The sequence below is a fragment of the Oreochromis niloticus genome, linkage group LG17 (assembly GCF_001858045.2).
Source record: "Oreochromis niloticus isolate F11D_XX linkage group LG17, O_niloticus_UMD_NMBU, whole genome shotgun sequence".
NCBI lineage: Eukaryota > Metazoa > Chordata > Actinopteri > Cichliformes > Cichlidae > Oreochromis > Oreochromis niloticus.
Window position 1 is genome coordinate 17,600,663 of NC_031981.2, and position 20,268 is coordinate 17,620,930.

The 20,268-nt window shown below is 39.6% G+C and overlaps 1 protein-coding gene across 3 annotated transcripts in view; it reads left to right on the forward strand.

Moving 5' to 3' along the window:
* The window catches only part of rassf3 (Ras association domain family member 3), a 72,679-nt gene that overhangs the window by 21,699 nt on the left and 30,712 nt on the right, over positions 1 to 20,268 (forward strand). The window contains exon 1 of one of the 3 annotated variants that reach the window (XM_003448103.5): positions 15,642 to 16,191. The exons of the other annotated variants lie outside the window; for them this stretch is intronic. Coding sequence (XP_003448151.1) covers positions 16,069 to 16,191 — 123 coding nt within the window. The 5' untranslated portion in view covers positions 15,642 to 16,068. Of the gene's footprint in view, positions 1 to 15,641; positions 16,192 to 20,268 lie in introns of those variants that run through there. 3 annotated transcript variants of the gene reach the window in all.

Consider the following 20,268-nt stretch of genomic DNA (forward strand, 5'->3'; position numbering starts at 1 on the left):
AACAACAATATTTGGTTGTGCGCTAATGCACAACTTTTACTTTGAAAGAATTTTCTGTTTCTGCTTTGCACTTCAAATTTCATGTAAACTACAGGCAAGCCTAGCAGTGCTAGCAAACAAAAGCAATTTCAGGGAGGTTATTGATGCAGCATCCTTTCTGTGACCTATTCTAGTGACAGCTTCCAGCAACCATCTGTCAGCCACTTGGGAATACACATTTTCCCCAGTGACCAGTGGTTACCATAATCATTTAGATGAAAGACTTCCACAAACAGCTGTAAACAAAAAAGTGAATTTCAGGTAACATATTTTGGACACTTGAATTATAAAACACTCTCTGCATTAATCTAAATTGCCAAAGAATTTGTCTTCAACTAGTAGAACGAAGTAAATGAGATAAAACTATATGAAATATAATTTGACAGAAGTGTAAGCATGCACGTATCTGCTGATTGAAGGATTCTGTGATGCAAGTGAACGATTTCTGGCTCTCATACTAAAGACACTTTGTTATATTTTAGGCCAAACCAATACACAAATGTTGGTACTGAATGTTTTGAGATATGGAACAGTATATGTGACATGATCTTCAAAAATCCTAATATGCGATTCAATACAACATTTGCGGAGGATTTAGACTTGCAGCATTTCCAAATATTTTATGACTTTTATGAGTTCCTAAAAAGCCGAGTCTGTTGACTGTGGAGACATTTTCATTAACAGACAGTGCCAAACAATTTTATGTAGACAGCAGACGACTGAGAAACTGTAACCGTTTTTCATTTGAACTGTGTGTTTGTGTGTTTCTGGACATAAATAAACGGTTGCTCAACAGTTGTGATGTTTCTTGCTATGGAAAATGTTAAACTGACATATTCACTGTGGCACCGAAATGTGGAAACTCAGCAGAAGCTGCTGGGGTGGGATACACACAAACACATGTGGATAAATCTCATAACTGCAACAACTAAATCATCTGAGACAGAAAACAAGAGCTAAGTTGTTCTAGAAGTTTCACCTCCACCCAACCTTTCAGCAGAGCTAAAAGGACATACACACCTTTTTTACTGCGATATTATCAGTTAAGATAAAAGTCAGAGTACGCAGACTTCATTCTTTTTTCTTTTTTTTTTTTTAAGAAAATAAAATACTTACCACTATAACTTAAACTTTTAATAGTTTTATGTTATTGACTCAATGTTGAACAAGGAGTTCAAAACATGGGCGGAGCACACTTTAGTGTGTGGTGCCCATGGCCCCCAGTCTGAACACCCCACACAACCACAGACAGTATAAATACGGACGTAGCAACCATGATGTCACCCGCTGGTAAGCGAAGTTGTTTTGTGAAGCCTCAAGATGAGCGTTTTCATCGTCGCCATCTTTTGGAAATGGACGTGACAAACACTGGGAACAACTTGCCAGTCAAAAGACGTTAGCATACATGAATAACCTTCTTTAAGGACACTTAGGATACCTTAGTTTAAAGAATGGATTTAATGCCCTGCGTCAAAAATGGAAAAATGATTAATTTAGCAACTGTTTAAGTTTTTTTTTTTTTTTTTTCAATCATCTGAGGGTTAAAACAAAACTTACATGAGTCTTTATGTGGTGGAAAAATCAGTTTCAAAATCAGAGAGCTAGAAATAGCTCAAGCCTGGTTACCGCTATAAAATGTGCACTTGTTTACAAAAAGTTGTGTCGTTTAAGCACTTTGTGTAGATACACACATGCTTTTAGGCCAATGCCACCCCTTTGTATTTAATGCGGCCGACACAAACAACAGGAAGGAAGCACATTTAACTACGGTTCATGTTCATGTTCAAAGTAAAACAGGAAGTAAACTCAGAGCGACGAAGACAAACACTAAACTAAACGCGATGGCAGAGACACAAAGCAGGAGAAACTAGAAAAACAATATAAAGAATAATATAAAGAAAACGTGTGAGGCCTTCACTCGCATGCTCGCTCCCTAAATCTGCACTCGGATATCAGGAATATAAGAAGCCCGTGTCTCCACTGACATTTTGCTTCATGCTTGAATTGGGATTTACTGTGTAAATCAGACAGGATTAAGTGTTGGATTGTTGCACGGAGGCAAGCTGCTTTACCCTGTTTGTAGTCTTACACTAGACTAAGCCGACTGTCTCCCTGGCTGCAGATTCATAGTTAGCATACGGATACCAGGGTACTATCACAGCTCTCTTCTAAATCACTGAAAAAGAAGGAATAAACATCCAAAACTTGTTTACTGTTACATTAAGCCTCTGAAACAGTATTTTAAAGCTTGTTGGGGTATCGTGGCAGTCCAGATGAAGACAAATCATTTAAGTGCAGCATTGAAATAAAACGTCAAAGTATTTTTCCTCCTTTTTTTCTTGTAAGCAGTTGTTCAATCAGTTAAAAACATAGCTGCTTCAGTATTTCTTCTCACAGGCCAGTGAAAGACTCCTGAATTTCAGGATATCCCTCAGCCACCCCGTCCTTATCTCACATCTGGATTCATGCAGTTGTCCCTGTAAACAAACATCATCACAATCCGTCTTATCGTCCCACTCTTCCTCTTCGTGTATCTTTCCTAATCTTCCCTTTCCTCGGCTCCTCTCCTCTAATCAGCCAACTATTGTGTTAAAGAAAACACAAACGGATCTGAAGGCTTACCTAGAAACAGATAGAGACAAGGAAATGGAGGAAGAGCCTGAGAAAAGGTCAAACCTGTTGAGATAAAATATGTTTGCATAATAAGCAACTGCCATTTCAGCTGGAAGAATGAGGCAGGCAGGGAGATGCAGGCAAGCATGAAGACGTTAATCAAAGTCAAAGTTTTGGAGGAGCAAAGCTTCAAAGAATCATACATTTGAACAACTGTAGGACTTAAAAATAAGATGACAGATACTGCAAAGCTGTGTCGGGTGAAGAATCCAAAGACATCGACAAATCAGTTAACTTTGAATCACATCAGCTCATTCTGAATCGCATTTGACAAATTATACATTGTTTGGAAGCGCAAACCCTTCAGATTCAAACAATATAAACCTTTTAATGATGCTAATCCTGCAGGGACAATTGTCCCTTAATTTGTAATGGAAGTGCTTACACAGCAAAATGGCAGCTTTCTTCAGTTCCTGTCTTCCATTCGGGCCACACACTTCCTGAATCGCTGAGCTCTGGATACCGTTTTCATTATCCTACAAACACAAAACAAGTTTTAATGGCGGTTTGTGAAATACTCAGGACATTTAATATTTCTATGCACAGATTTTACATTTTTTAAATTTCTCTGAGCACAAATTTTCATCAGACCGTATTGATTTCTGTCCAAAGAAACCTTTAACGCGTGACAAAGACATCGGGAAGCTGGAGGGGTCCATGGTGGCATGAATCAAGTTGTTGCTTTTCCACTTATCCTGTTGGGGAGCTTGGAGCGGACTGGACGGTATTCCAGCTATCATAGGCGAGGTACACTGTGGACAGGTCGTCCATAACAGCGCTATTGCTGCTCATATTAAATATCAGTAACAACTGCACTGTGATTGGTCTGATTTAGGTGTAAGGGCAGGTGTCAGTTAAGTGTAGGGTGCATATCTGCTAGCGATCAAAGCGATTGAAAGGAAGTTTTTCTGTAGTATTTAGAAAGAAATCACTTAGAGACAGGCAGCAACCTCCAGCAAGCACTCACCAACCAGTTGGGGAATATGCACTAACCAGTCTCTAGGCCTCTGTTACTGAGGCCTGTGGTTGAGAAAAAGATCTGGTTTTGGGTTAAATTAAAAAGACTTACAACAGTTTTTCATAGCTCATTTTTCTTGGAAGTCAATGATAACACGATAACACGTGTAGACCGTTGATTATTTTTTAAATTCACAATTCTTAACTAACAAGTTTACAGAAAACCATCTCTCACTTATTTTTTGTAAGAATTGCTCTAATTCTTTTGCATTTAAGGATAAGGGGGTTATTTTTAATGGTTGCTACGATTATTTTATTTGACCTTTTTTCAGCCAAAGGTGATGCAAAGAAAATCAGTCTAAAAATGATGATGAGGGTTTTAAATCAACAAAACACAGAGACAAAGAAACTCAGGGACAGTATGGAGGCAGTGGGGGGGTGAACTGTAGCAGCCAGCGTCGCTCTGTAATCTTTGTGGATTGTGCAGGATTAACTCCACAGTCGGATGCTGGTCTGACAGACAAAGCTCCCCCATCATCAGCTGCCTGTTGCAGAAACAGGACACCAGTCGACAGCTTAGAGACCCAACAACAGACGAGTCCCAGAGATTTCATTCATATTTGCCTCCCAGCGTGTCCTGACATGGCCAACTGTGCAGCTGATGCATTTTAGACCAAGTTAAAGAGAACACCACCTGAGCCCCACGCTGCTCTGTGGGGACTGTTTCTGGTAATGCATCTCAGAGAGCTTCCAAAAGGTGCGTAAAGGTGGCAAATTACAAATAACATGCTTTTCTTATAAATAAAAATCTCTGCTTTTAGTGGTTTCAACCCTATGGCAAGTGATCTTTTCAAAGTGATTTCCATCCATGAAACAACCCAAACTACCCTAACCCTAACATATAAACTGCTTTTTTTTATACTGTTGCCTGGCCACCCTGATCTAATTCTAAGGGTGTCAAATATTGCTGTTTTATCCAAGCTGCAGGCATCATAGTCTGTCCTTTGGCGTTGGTGTCATCAAGTTTAAATGCACAGGCTGAGCTCATCTTTCAGTGTGCAGGGTGTGTGCTGTTCTGATCCAAACCATTATCTGTTTCTATACCTAACCAAGTCATGAAAATCTAACCCAGAGCAAGAGAAAATAAAAATGAAAAAACGTGACAGGAAATTAACCACAACCCATTCAAACTCTGTTATTGACACAGCCACATAAGGACGCTGCTTGTGGTTTGCTTTTTCTCTGATCCTGCAGGTAAAACTTGTTTTGACAGAGAATCCATCCTCTTGTTACCCCGTGTTATGTTTGCGACTAACAGAGAACTGACCTTCGCTTTTTTCCCTTTTCAAGCTATTATTTGAATACAAAGCAAGAGCTCAGCGTGCCTCCCTATGTGCTGCTTCTGCTTACGTGTTTAATGTCCATTTTTGGATTCTTCTCATTGTCAGTCATCCAAAGCAGCAGACAAGTGCACAAGAGAGGTGAAGAAGAAAGTGAAGGCAGGATGGAGACGAGCATCATGGGTGATTGGTGCCAGAATAATAAGAATCAATTTATTTGTATGGCACTTTTCAAAACACACAGTTACCTGCTTCACAGTTTGAATACAAGTCATGCATTAAAAATAAGTGTACATGCTCGAGCATACAGACATATTCATCCAAACATGCACACACACATATGCACGGAAATCAATCTTAACCTAAGTTCTGCTCAAGTTTAACCTATGAACCGTGATTTGTAGTGAGCCCGATGAGCTAACGTGTCACTGGTGTTGTGATTATTGCTTCATTCAGTGTTTCCCTGTCTCAGTCCTCTCCTGTTTGTCCCTCAGTCTGCCTGCAGTGTATAAATAGGTCATCTTCTTCCTTGTCACTCCTTGTTGTGTATGTTAGTGTCCCTCTTTACAGCCTCCCTTTGCTCCTGTGTTTTTGTGGATCATTCTCGGCCTTTTTTCTACGTCTGGATTTCTGTTTTACCAAATAATTTGGATCTAATGATAAATGTACTCATTGTATTTTGGGTTTCCTGCTTTTAAGCACGCTCTTTAAATCAGCCGATAAATGTCTCACTTTTCTTATTCTTTTCTCTGAACTTCGAACCATTGGATCCTCTCTCCATTACCAACTGTCCTCCATGACCACTTTATGTGGCTGGAGACTTTGACCTTTTAGCCTCATCTCTCCTCTCTACAGCACTCTCTTTAACTCACCTGTATGTTTAGAAATCACATTAAAGTGGTTCCCACTGGTTTATAAGGTTGAGCCTGCAGCTTTTAATATGGTGCCAGGATGTTTTGACTCGGGAACATGAAGGTTGTTAGAATTGGAAGTGTCCAAAAAGTCGGCTTCCCAGCAGATTTCTTTATCTTCTCTTGAAGATGAAGCTGATGTTTTCATGTTTATCCAGTGGAGAGTTACAGAATTACCAGTGTTAGAATGAACCTAACCCAAGCCCAACACTCTATTAAGAGAGGCCTGCAGCTATTTTATCACAAAATAAACCCCAGTTTTATCTTGTGCATGTGCGCAGAAGTCAGGAGCAGAGCATCAAGGGGTAAACCGAAGCCCATTGGAAGTAATTTTTCTGCTCAGTTTGTGGGCGTTTCAAAGGAAAACACAGATCTGCATCAGGGTGGAACTCAACGTCAGACTCCTGAGTGTGTTGGTGTGTGTTTGTTTGCGTTTATCTGTCCTTATCCAGGCGGACGATCTCAAACCAAGATACCAACCAACCGAGAGGAAAGTGCACTGTAAATGACCCACATTCAGCATTCATAGAGGCCGCACAGAGCAGCGGCACGATGGCCCTCCTGCCAGCAAAACGAAAAAGGAAGATATGCTGTTAATCGGCCTAACTCAGATTAAAACAACAGACAGAGAAAGTGGGGAAAAGAAGAGAAAAGGACATTTAAAGTAAACAGAAGCATCGTTGTTAGTGATCATTTAAAAAAATCCCGAATATAGCCAAATTCTAAAACTAAACAATGAATGAAAGATTATATTCGTTCATTTATTTATATGAAAAGTCTGAGTGGAGGTTATTATTTTAATCTGAGTGCCTGCTGACGTCTGTGGGAAGGAGGGATGGTGAAAAGGCAGGAGAAAGATTGTGTTGGCAAAGTCAGAACTTCTTATCGTACCGATGAATCTCCTCCTATTGAATTAAACTCTGTGTGTGTGCGTGTTGGACTTGTGACTCTCACAGATCTCTTATTGTGCTGCTGCTGCTGCTGCTGCTGAAAAGCAGCTTCTTTCAGAAGTCTGGCTTTTAGACCTTCTGTTTTTCCTTATCGTGTTAGATTTGAAGTAATTTAATTTAATATTCAGCTCAAAAATATTATTCTTTATGAAAGCTCTGTTTCCTGTGATTGAACCAATGCTTTTACAGCTGCCAGCTGTATAAAAATGCTGTGATTTGTGCTGTATTAATGCTCACTTACTGCTACATGTAAGGAAGAGTTCATATCATCAGAGAGCAGGTGTGTTTTTTTTAAGCTATTGCACAGTTCACACACACAGACTGTATAAAAAGAGCAATCCATGTTCTTTCTCAGATAATTCAATTAATAATACCTCCAAAAAATGCTTTTACTGAAGGTGCCTGAAGCTGGTGGGAATGTCATTTTTGCAGATATTTGATCAAAACTGAACAATTAACTGGATAAAAGATGGCACTACTTGACTGCTCTGAACACTGAGAAGATTTCCTTGAAAAATACATGTCATAATCGCCGAGTCATACAATGAGATGTGTATTTGAATACCATAGAACACTATTTAGCTACAAGTAGCACAGTCTGAACTTGAAGCAAATAAGCAAAAGTGTTTCAGTTTTTAGTGTCTTCCCTTCATGTCGCTCCCCAGCCTGACCTGCGTTAACCTTGCACACGTATCACCGCTGTGTGGTTCGGATCATCCAGCTGCAGTGTAATCTACACGGCTGCTGTGTTTCAGTTTAAGCCTGCATCCCTCCTCTCGCTGTGTGTCAGCGATTATGTGATACACCGAGGCAGCGTGTGATCCTCCAGCAGCATTCCTCTGCTCTTTGATCACGAGACTTTCGGTGTTTTGTCTGTCAGGATGAAGAGCTGTGGCTGCAGGGGAAAACACACACACATGCACACAGAAAAGGCTGGGAAACACTGAAATCCACACAAAAGTATACTCAGTCTTCTCATATGTATATGCTCTATGGATGATATGCGTGAAGTGTGCCTTACACTAAAGCTTTCATACATTTGTGAATTAGTTTCACAGTCCCTGAGGCAGCATTGAGTTTGGCTGGATATTCAACACCTTTTGACACCAAAGCAAAAAAACCCAGGAAGGCCCCACAGTGTGCCACATTAGTGTAAACTGTCCTGCACCCTTAAGCTGTGAATCTTCTTCCTTGCCTTCCTTTTATGTGAGATGTTTGCACCTTGAGGCTTTGGCTTGATTATATCCTGTATTTTACCAGTTTGAGCACTCCCAGACCACAGTGGAAAACCATTTAACACAAACTCTTCCTTCTTCAGGATATTGAAGTGCACTTTTGACTCACTGCAGCTACTTTTCTACCTGCATTTGGGGCTTTTCTCATCATCGTGGAACATAGAGTTGGAATTAGATTCACAAAATCTTTAAAATACTTGGCCTGCCCTTTGGTCTCATGACCACATAACTTTTATTCTTTTGGATTTATCCCTTTCATAAGTCTCGACGTGCTCCTGGGTAACTCCTAGGTGAGGTATTTCAGGCATGTGCAACTGAGAGGAGGCCCGAGGCCAGACCCAGGACACCCTGTAGAGATTACTGGATGGTATGATAATTTATAGGATTAATAACCCCTAGACTTTAACATCTCAGATGGGTTTCAGCACGATTTCTGTCACATTAAAACAAATCCTGCCCATTCTCCCTAAAGAGGCCTTTTAAAATTACAATAAGAATTTGTAAATACTTAATTTACATAAAAATATGACGCTTTTGTCACTCCTGCCTTTTAAATTTTGGGGATTTAAACTGGAAGTGGTGCTCTTTGATCTAGCCCATTTACAGAAGTTCATTTGGCTGTCAGGTGAGGTTCTCTAGTTTTACAGCAGACACGCCCACCCCCTTTAAAACACCAGTGCCTTTAAATTAGGAAACAGCTACACACCCACCACCTGCCCAAAAATAATCTATAAGCACACACCTGGATGCTTGTGCAAATAACAGTTACTTGCACAGGGTGACGACATCCTCACTGAATGAGGTCATGGGAACTTTTAACACTCCTCTCTCTTCATTTGTCTTCGTCTCTTTCCACCTTGGTTTTCTAAATATGACATACTCCTCACAGTTTGACCTATCACCCTCCAGTGCCCTGATTTCTAGCCTATATACCAACCATCCTTCACCCTGTGAAGTCAACATAAGCAGTCAGTACCCATGCCACAGAGCTATATTGTACTGTACGTTAGACGTAAAGGAATCCTTACTTTCCCCAGGCTGCTGTGGCTATGCATATTCAATATCCAGTTTTCTGCTATCCTGAGTTACTTACATGAAACAAATCTGTTTACAAATTTATGAATATGTAACCAGCCTATACTAAACCGTATCAGTTCTTTTTAGTAATGAGTGTAACTTCTGGAGCAGGTGTTTCTGCATTTCTATAGCTTATAGCATTGCCATTTACAGGGTAAAGCCTCATCTAAGCCTAGTAAATAAGAGATAAACAGTCAGTTTTGTCATGGCTCGTAAAACTCCCACAAAATTAAATTCCACGTTATTTTTTGGCAGGTTCAGGAAGTTGTGCTGAGCTGCTTCCAAATTCCTGTCAACAGCCGTTAACCTACACTTCCACAGTATTTTATAGTGCCGCTTACTGGCAATGGAATTCATTTGTTTTCAGCAGCGAACCCATGTGCCTTAAGGCTAACGCAGAGGCCCATGTTCAAGGCAAACTCCAAGGCAATTTACTGTGAGTTTTTCTGGTCTATGACGCTAAAAATCCTAAAGAATATATATAATATTATGTAATATAATATAATATACCATTTAAAAAATTTAGCATTTTGTTGACCCGTCCATCCTCTCCAACCTCCTCCCTAAGGCTTGGATTGTATTCAGTTGTAGATGCCATGAAACCACTAGAAGGCGCTGTCATTTCAACATAAAATGTGCTGTTTGCGGTATAAGCTGCTTGGCAAAACTCTGATTTTTATACCACCATCATCTGGCATTGTGATTTTAACTGTCAAGGGATCAAGTCACAGCTACTCAAATGTACAAGGAAACCTTTAGATTTAAATGAAAAGCCTTCAGTTCACCTTTGATCTTCTGGTGCTGCTTTCTATCTCTGCACCCAGGATACATGTGGGATGTGGGTACTGGGTGAAGCAGGGGTCTGCAAGAGCTCCTACTTTGGAACTGGATTAATGTTTAACTTGACATTCAGCTGCACAACAGTGTTTCTCATCTTATCTTTGGAGTCATGGAGTTCTAAAAAAAAGCAGTTTTCTGTATGAAACATGCAAATACAAAAGCCAAGCCTCTGCTCCAGTTACATGCTATCAACTACAGTAACAGCTTGATAAAATGGGTAATTAACCTTTTGGTGTAGATGTTCTAGTTCAAAAAACAAAATGGGAAGACATTAAAGAAAAGTAAAAACATCTAGAAGAGAAAACCGCACCTAAAAACATAAAATCAAGACTTTAAACTCTGTTTTAAACCATATTTTAAGGAAATATGTGATTCTGCAACATAAACAACACTTCGTCGAACAGTTATTATTAAGTTAGGTTAGTATTTATCTATACATTTTTAAAAAGCTTGACATGCTTTACATTCAGACTCAAAGTCATGTGAATACATGAAAACAGAAAAAGTAGCAGTGTTAAATGAATGTAACATGTGGAATTTGGTTGCATGGAAAATATATTGAAGTTAATTCATCAAAGCACATGCATGAAAGAAACTTCAGAGTAGATTTAGACTTTGAGCAACATATAAAGAAGAGCTGTCCATCCCAGATTCTTCCAAATAAGATCTAAAATGAAATAAAATGCTCTGAAGAACCAACCCGGAGAAAGTAATTCATGCTTTTATTTACTCTGGACTCTAGTGGGCACATCTCACCTGTCCTGGCTTTTCTTCATTGGCTCCCTGCGTGAACTGACTCAGTTAAACTGATTTTCATACTTTTAAAGAAGTCTAGGTCTGGCCACAAGCCATGCAGAGTCTTAGATCCTCAGGTGGGGTCCTGCTATTCAAAAGTAGAGCTTTAAATCTGAGGGTGACAGATTTATTAATTATGTTGAAAATATGCATATTTTGTTCTCTTTTTTAGCTTACACTGGTTTTAATATAAATATAATTATTACTGTTACTTTTGAATTAATGCAGAGACAGTGTAGGTAAAATCACTGAGAGAATACTTCAAATACTTCCTGACTAGTTCCGTAGGCTGTATGTAATGTATGTAGTGTGTAACTACAGTGCTGCAGATCATCCATCTCACCAGACCAGCTGATAGTACTGCTCCACCAAAACCTCTCTGCATTTATCTTGTCCATGATTATATAACTGTAACGTTTCATTCACTTCATGTGTGAACATAGAAACCAGCTCAGTTTAACAGGCCACTGTACACATGCACCAAATTATATTTCTCTTCCTCTCATTAATTTTTTCTCGCTTATATGAACTACACATTAAACTGCTGAGAGTATGCATTTCTTTATGAAGGGTTTAGCAGGGATTTAAGTTGACGGCCACAAAGGAGTACATAATCCCCTAACTTATCTAATAATTGGTTTGACCCAGTAGTAGAGGCACTATTATGCATGCCGCATAAAATGCTGAAGTGCTCTAAGCAGCTGAATTCCCAGTTTGACTCCCAGTCTGTTGGATTTTTAACGCATGCCACTTTCCTCATTTCCTGTCAATGTGCACTGCACAATCTAAACAAAATTGGTAAAAATATATTATAAACATATCGGGAAATCTAATATATGGACAGTTTCATGTTACTGTTATTTGCTGATATTGAAGTATTTTTAAGGTATTTCAGTCCTGGAGAAATTTTTGTCTTGCGTTTTTATTCAGATTGAGTGCCGTGCCCGTTTTGGTGTTGTGGGAAAGGTTTAATCTCCTAATAGCTCCACACAGTTACAGTACAGTGACTGTATGTTAGGTAGAAGCTGCCCCCACTCCTGGAATGTCAGTAATGTGTAACCAGACTGGCTCCAGGCCAAAGTGACTGGACAGCAGATTAATACCATTCACCATGCACACACACACACACGCACACATGCACATGAACAGAGCTCTGTGAGTGTTTGTCCTGGGTGTGGCTTTCAGTTCAACTCTCTGGTTTGACCACCTGAAATTTGACACCACACCAAGCACCAAAGACCCGTAGACGTTGTTTTATTCTATTTGTATTATAGTCAACTTTTTTCATAGTTAGATTATTTTTTATTGTATTTTTTTACTTTGTTAATCTTTATTTATACATTTTTTTAAAACTTATTTTTCTATGTAAATAATATCATTTACCTTATTGTCCTATTTATTTAATTGTTTTTTGTCTTGGTTGTGTTTTATGTTTTGACTGCTGTCACACAGGAATGTGACCTAATAAATTCCAGTTGCTAGGGAAAAATGTATTCCCTGGCTGGTTGGCAAGTGGTTGCTGGCTGTTGCTAGGTGTAATGAGTTGCAAAGAGGAGTACCTTGGTGCTTTGCAAATCTCTTTGTGCATTCTGAAGAAAGAAAAAAGGACTTTGATACTTGATATTTATCTTAAAAGGTTTTTTTTTTTTTACCTACTTGCCAGAACAAACCACATTCTGATAGAGTTAAGGATTAAAGGACTTATCACTGATGTTTCTTAGACCTCACAGGTTTTACCAAATCTCAACTCCTCAGTCTTTTTAGTTTGTTTTTGCTGGGTAGGATATATGAGAAACCAGATCAGGAGCAGACTAAATACAGTGTATTTGTCTTCCTCTGAATGTTATTACTCATTTATTAACATATATGACTCAATATGGAAATTGCACACCTGCTGTATGATAGTAAAACACTAAATCATTGTATGAGGAAAGAAGTGTGATAAGCAATGACATGTAACAAAAATCCTTGATGGCTTTAAATCCCTGAACCTCTAGACCGGGATTCTGTCATGCATTAAGGCTCGGCTAGGCTAAAACACAAAGCCGTTCTGATTTGATTCATAAAGGATTAGAACACAAGTTGATCCAAAGTATGTTTTTCTTTATTTACGCTCCTTCTGGACCAGTACACTGAAGTAAAGTGCAGCATGGTGGCAAATCTGTTTATCTGTGTGTGTGTTTTGGATGATCTCTACAGAATTTGAAAGGTATTTTTGGTTTGGCTGCCCCAGATGTGCCATATTTATTTTTGGTCTCTTCTCTAACCCCGCTGGTTTTAAATTAGAGCCTGTATGTCTAAAAAATCTCCCAGCTGTCGACTGGTTTTTCCCATGTGTGAGCGGGTTAGGCTTGATTTAGTGCAGATGTGCTGTAGATTTCAATCTGATGCTTAACCTGCTTTGCTGATGTTTTGCACCTTTATAGCAGCTGGGTGGGCTACAAATGTACAGCGTGAAGTTAAAAATCTTTAACTCTGCATGCAGCCAGGAGGTACTCCCCAAAACAGAAGGTACTTAGACCATTAATTGCCCCGCTGCTCCATAATAGTTTCCAGTTGTAGGGTGATAAAAGCAGCTTTAACACCACCCGCTCAAAACATGAGCGAAACTCCATCCATTTAACAAGCACATAAACTCAGCTGTCGGTCAGGTTTCTTCTGAGCTGAACATAATGTATAACATGATTTTACTCTCTAACATGACACTGAATGACGGCAGCATACAGGCTGTAGCCTCATTTCTGGTGAAACTCACATTTAATTAAAAACACACAGCCAAAAAGGATGTTATAAATAGCTATACAGGTTATAGCTGTAGAATAAACACGTTCCTACATGTGAACATGCAGAATTTGGAGGAAAGAGTTTTATGGTGTAGGGAGCCTGCTGGTTTATAATTTACTTGTGGTCAAGCAAGCGAGCAAAACACTGGTAATCATGTGATGACCGTTCAGTAGATTCCATCCATCCTTTGTCTTCTGCTTATCCAATTCAGGGTCACAACCTGTACAGGTTGCCAGTTTATTACCGGGCAAAAGACAGACAGACAACCATTCACACTCACGTTTATACTTAGAATTACAAATTAACCAAACCTGACGCATATCTTTGGACTGTGGGAGAAATGCCAGGAGAGAACCCATGCAGTCACAAAAGGAACATACAGCCTCCACACAGGAAGGCCAGGCTGGATTTGAACCCAGGACCTTCATACTGTGTGGAGGTGCTGAACACTGGACCACAGCATATTGCAACTTCAGATTTATCTGAATTCATAAAAAAGGAAGCCACCAAATATTGATAACTGCCTGTGGAATAAGCCTACGCCATAGGTATGGTACAACCACAAACCCTTCTAAAATCCTGAGACCGTGGAGTAGCTTATAACAATATGAAGTAGAAAAGTCTTTGGTGTGCTGTAATTGGACCTTTGTTAGGTTCTGGCTCCAGAAACAAACCTTCAACACTGATTGAACACAAGAACTTTTTTCCTACTTTTATTTTTCAGTGACATTTCAATCCACTCTTTTTGTGAAAGGTTAAATGTCTGGCTCCATCTCTCCACCAAAAACCAAGTCTTATGGTAATACCAAGACACACCCACAGAGCCTTCTCATTTGGGTTTGGCTGATTTTATTCTGAGCCTCTCATTGTCCGGGGCAAACTTTTTCCTGACCCCAAATCACATCTTGCATCAACAGATTTATACCATTTACATATTACAGTTATTAGTAGAGATAATACAAGAGCAACTTAGTTTTAACTTTGATATCTTTAGGATTCTGCCATCATAGTTGTGTTTCAAGGAATTTGAAGTGAGAGTAATTGCAATGGAAAACTTAACTGATGTTGAACTGGGCTTAAAAGCTGTTAGGCAGCCTCTTATTGCCTGCAGCCTTATTTCAAGTGTATTAGAAAAAGAGCAGAAGGGATAAATGTCCTTTTAACTAGGATACCTACCCTGTGAATTTCTAGAACATTCATCGCAAGAAAGATCATCTCTGTGGATAATCAGTTAAAAGGCTGTAAAGACTGGTTCCACCCAATGACGACTGGCCTTTTTTTCTGCATTTAGATACTAGCAGGTACATGAGAAGCATGCTTAGAAAGCTATTGTTAATTTTCTACCTGTTGATTGAGGTAAGACACGGGGTTTTTCTTATTCATTTTTAGTGTTTAAGTAGATTAACGAGGAAAGGAAAATTTAAAAGCTCCAGCTGCAGATCAGCGCTCCACAACTGACTGACCTCTGACCTTTTTTTGTGTTCTTTAGGAATGCGGGTAACTTTATTCTTCTCTGTGAAGGGTTTTTAAGACTTTTTTTGCATAGTCTGTGGTTTCACAGTGACAGTTTTCCCAGGTGACATTCTCAGGAACAAATGAGAGACAGTAAAAAGTCTCTCTGTCTTTGCCTCTGGGTATTTTGAATATCAGCAGGAAGTGAAGAGGCTAAAAAAAAATGCAAATTGGAATCTGCTCTCTGTGTTGAAGTATTTTTAGAAATATGCAGCATCCTTTCACAGATTAACTGTCAACTTTATTTGGAATACCCCCGAAAAAGGAAAATAAAATAAAAAAAAAAATTATCAAGTGTAGAACAAATATGCTTGTTTTGAAATATAAGAGAGGGGAGATAATTATTATTATTTTTTTATTTAAATAAGTTTTTTAGCCAAATTCTTTGATCCGCGCCACTCAAACTGGGCATCGGAGCGCTGATTGGCCAACCTGTTGTATTGGGTGAGGTTTTATTAACTGTCAGGCAGGGGATTGGCTGGCTGGAGCTATCGCACCTAATGGGCGTGGTCTTACTGTAGCCTCGCCTCGCTGTCACACAGACTCATGCATTTATTTCACAGACGGGACAGACAGCGTGTGAGTGGAACTTGTCGTGGGATTTCTTCATTAGCACTTTCGAAATTGGTCAATTAGTTATAGTTGCTGACATTTCTGCTTCGTAGCAGCTACTAGCTTCATTTTCTGTTTAAAAATGGAGAGGTTTGATTGAGTTGTTTTGACTATGCCGGTGGAGTAAAGCGAGGAGGAGAAGAGGAAGGGAAGAACGGGAGAGAGTTGAGCGGATTTGAAAGAGGAAATCATCCCTTACTGGTCGAACAGCGAAGCCTGCGGACAGAAACAGAGGGAGGTTTGGCCATTTACCTAGGCTGGAGTTTCTTTAGAGCTGATATTTGTTTTGTTTTGGGTGGTTTTTTGATGTGGCCGGTTCTCAGTGGAGAAGTTTTTCCCGCAAATGACGTGGAATAGCACGATGAGCAGTGGCTACAGTAGCTTGGAGGAGGACTCCGAAGAGTACTTTTTCACGGCCAGGACCTCTTTCTTCAAAAAACCCTCCGGAAAAATCACAGAGAAAAAGGTAAAGATTAAAAACACACACACACAGACACACACTCTGTCTACACACACTCCCTGTAAGCTGCTTTTCTTTATAGAGAAGTTGATCTGTGGTAGAGAAGCTTTAAAGTCCAGCTGTCTCATTCAGATATGGGCGTCGTTCCGTACTGCATTAAAAAAATCTCTCAAATCTACATTTCCCTTATTTCTAAGAGATGCTCATATGAAGAAGAAAATAAACAAACGGATTTTTCATGTCTTACGTAGCTTTCCTTGAATCCGGCCTATAGCCAAAGTAAAACTAAATAGCCCTTCAAAGTTTATCCACCACTTTTATATTTTATTCACCTGTTGTGTCCCGTTAGCTTCACCCAAAAGGTAAAGGAGCAGAGGCACTTTCAAAGCCTGCAATCCTGTGGATTGTTCTCTATGCTGAATTTGTTAGCGGGAGCAAGTTTTCCACTTTATATTTTACCATGTTCAGCTGTTCCTGTAGTGTCCATTTAGCTCGAGCTTTGAAGTTGAAAACATGAAATCATCAGAATTGTCAATGGGGTTTGGTCCGTGTACAAGCAAGTTTTCGGAATATTTGCATAACAACCTCCCATTTGTGGCTTAATCCCTTTTTGACAGTTTTAGCAGCAGGTTTAACCTACATTAGATTTTATAACAGGTGTCCTTTGTTGGTTATTATATTACAGGAGGTTTTTAAAATGAAGCGACATGTATAATTTTAAGGATTGTATCCATTTTAATCACTGCATGTGGGAGATTATTTCAGCAAAACAACTCTTAAAATACATAAGTGTGGGACTGTAATCAGCATACTGGTGATTAGATGGTGTCAGATGAGACCACCACACCCCCAAGTCAAGTCTTTTCCCTGCTTATTGTGAAAATTAGGGCTGGACTGAGCTCAGGATTGAAGTACAACCATAAACATTCAGCTTTATCATGTCTGGAACTTTATAAACGAGGTGGCTCTTCAGATCTTTGACTTGCTGCAACTCCTCTAGAGTCACACAGAGTATCACAGACAGTCCTGCAGACACAGCTGGTTTGTTCCACACTCAGCATACTGTAACATAATAGAACTATTCTTCTTGTCTGCCCACTTAAAGTGTGTGTGTGAGAGATGAGGAGCTTGCAGATTCTGCAGCTATGCATGACCCTTCACTTTTTCATAACAGGCCTTTAACACAAGCCCTCATTCCTCATGGAAGTGTGTGTGGAGAGAGGAGAGGATGCACAATGTGGCCCACAGAGCGCTGCGAGAGAGTTTGGGACCTGTGGTGTCTTAAACTGGACCTGAAAAGGGGCGCTGGCTGCTGTGTGGCGGTTTCCCACATGCCAACAGTAATTACAACTACAGCGGGGACGTGTCCCCTGGGGAAAATGTTTGCTACCGCTGTATAAAATTGCTGGTTGTGTATTGGAGAATAGATGGTTATTGAGAGAAGATGTGTATTTGTGTTCACCGCTGAGCTGTGTGGAGGTAGTAATTGATTACTTTAAATACTGGCGATGGTTACAGCTAAAGAATCTGGGGAATGTGCTCACTGCAGTAAAGATGGTAGTGTATGAAACTGTCAGTATACCCAGGGGAAGCCCGTGTGTCTGAGGTAGACCTAAAGACACTCACATAATGAAAAATTTAAACTATGCTGGTAAATATGCCATCAAATTAAAGGTGGCTGCCACCCCCTTCTAAGTTGTGGCCACTCCCTGCAAGTCCTGTTCTACAAATGCATTTATTTTGGGGAGGATGCCTAAGGCAGGGATCGTAATCAGTCTCAGACACAAGCGACAGGTCATTCCTGTTAGACCTCTCTTAAGTCTGCTAGGAGGGTTCATGTGTAGGTGGTGTATTTTGCACAGTCACCTCTGATGACAAAAGCTTTGCCTCAGCGGAGTGCCAAATTTCATTACACCGCATCTCAGGTAGTTTACTCCAAATTTTCTCCCTCAAATGCCTCAGGACAGTACTGTGATACTTGGCCCTGACCTGCACGACCTTGTAAGTGTTGCACCCATGACTCATCATGCCTTACTTCTGTCCTGGAGGCTGCCGTTTGCTCCTAGGTTTTATTCGTAGAGCCAGCTCAAATCACCATCTAAGATGTCGTCACTCTCTGGAGACAAAATACATGAAATAATGAAAGGCTTAAAGACATAAAGTGGCCCATAAAATGTGTATCTTGGCCAAAATTATGCACAAGTATAGCTCCAATCGAGCCTAAATCTGGTTTGTTATGTTGAAAAATGTTATTTATGTGTAAAAAGTACTTCTTTTGCTGGTAGCAGCAATAGAAACAATTCTACTTTTGCTATGTTTTCTATGCCTTTTCATTTTAAAATCTGCTGTATAGCAACTGAAATGAATGGCACATCCATGTGTGTTTGTATGAATTAGAAAATGAGGAAGTCCAGTTTGTGAATGCAGCTCTATCTTTGGCTCCATCACCAAGTGTGATACTTACAGCAACAGTACAAACAGTAGCAGCACTACATAGCCTCCCCGTTTATAGTTATCAATCAAGAGTGGCATTTTTCATTTGGATTACGACAAAGTGAAGTTTAATAAGCTTGTGTTTAAACAGAGAGGAGGAGGACAAATAAAGAGTGATGGACTAATTCTGGATGGTCAAACAGGGAAATGTGATGTAGCAGTCAGGCCAGAGGAAGCTTTATCTCTACACCCACGCCTGCACACATCCACCTTTTCAGTGTGTGAATGGCGTTTCTGTTGGGAAAATGTCATGCTGACCAGTGGTTCTGTGCATCTCATTCAGAAAACACACAAGGCTAATCCCACCCCAGCCCCCAGGACGCTGACACTGGACAGCTAAAGCCGCTCATCTTTAATTCAAATCATCCTTTCAGACTGTAGGCTCACTGTGCACTGTGACTCTTCCATAATTAGTCCGATTATGAGCTGCTGTCAAATGTTTTGTAAAACCTTTACATCACTGCAGGAATATCACTTGATTTATTGAGCTTCATGTCCCTTTGAGACTGGAAATAAATACACTATGGAGCTGCAAAAAAGGTGAAAATGTGAAGAAAGCCTCCCAGTTCTTGTTGGCCGAATGGTTTTGTTATTTAGATAACTGGATTATGCTTGATTCTATTAGGCTGTCATATTTATTTGCAACATCTTTGGGTTTGTCTTGATGGTACAGATGATCTAATACAGTTTGCTCTGACAGTGGTAGCGTTGTGCTTGAGTAATGCATGGATGAATGTCAGCAGTTGGGTCTTCACTTACCCGTTTCAGCTGACCATGAATAAGTTAATATCCTATGGGGTCAGGTATCAGTAGGCGCTCCCACATGGAAAAGTTCAAAATTTTTAAGAATTGGGGGGGTAATTCGGAGATATGATATTTGACTAGATCAGTTATTCCCGAACTGGGAAAGGCCGGGGTCCAAAGACTTTTTAATTTCTGAAAATCTTCTGCAGCCATCTGAAATCTTAAAAACACAAAGAAGGAAGCAGGTACTTCCTCCTTTGCTTTTTCACTGATTCATTTTGTTGCAGTTGATTCAGATTTCCTTTGGTCTTCCTGCCCCATTTTTTAAACTTTTATTCTATCAAATGAATGTTCCTTTCTCTACATGATGTGAACACACAACAGCTAACCCAATGTGAGCAAAAGAAATCTCTAGAATCCAAGTTCAAGCCTGTTTATTAAATTGTTAGACTCATTATCTGTAGTTTTTAAGTACTTTTGTCTAGCAGGAACCTATTGTGCTTTACCTTATTTTCTGTGGTTTATGTATACTGGTATAATAGTTTAAACATGGCCAGAGTTTCAAATAATGAGTAAGTAATCATAAACAATCAGGTTCAGACAACTTTTTATACTCTTGGATCTATATGATGTCACTGAAACTGCATATCCTTGTATGGTCATGAGCACAGAAGCCCCGCCTCTGACTGGCTGCTCAGTTATGGCAAAAATCTTAATTACAGTTGTCTCATTCAATATTGCCCTGATTATTTAGCATGATAACAGTATTATTAATTTAATAAAATTTTTTAAATACATATTATAACTGGGGATTTCCTTAATTGTTAAATGGTCATTTAAATAGAA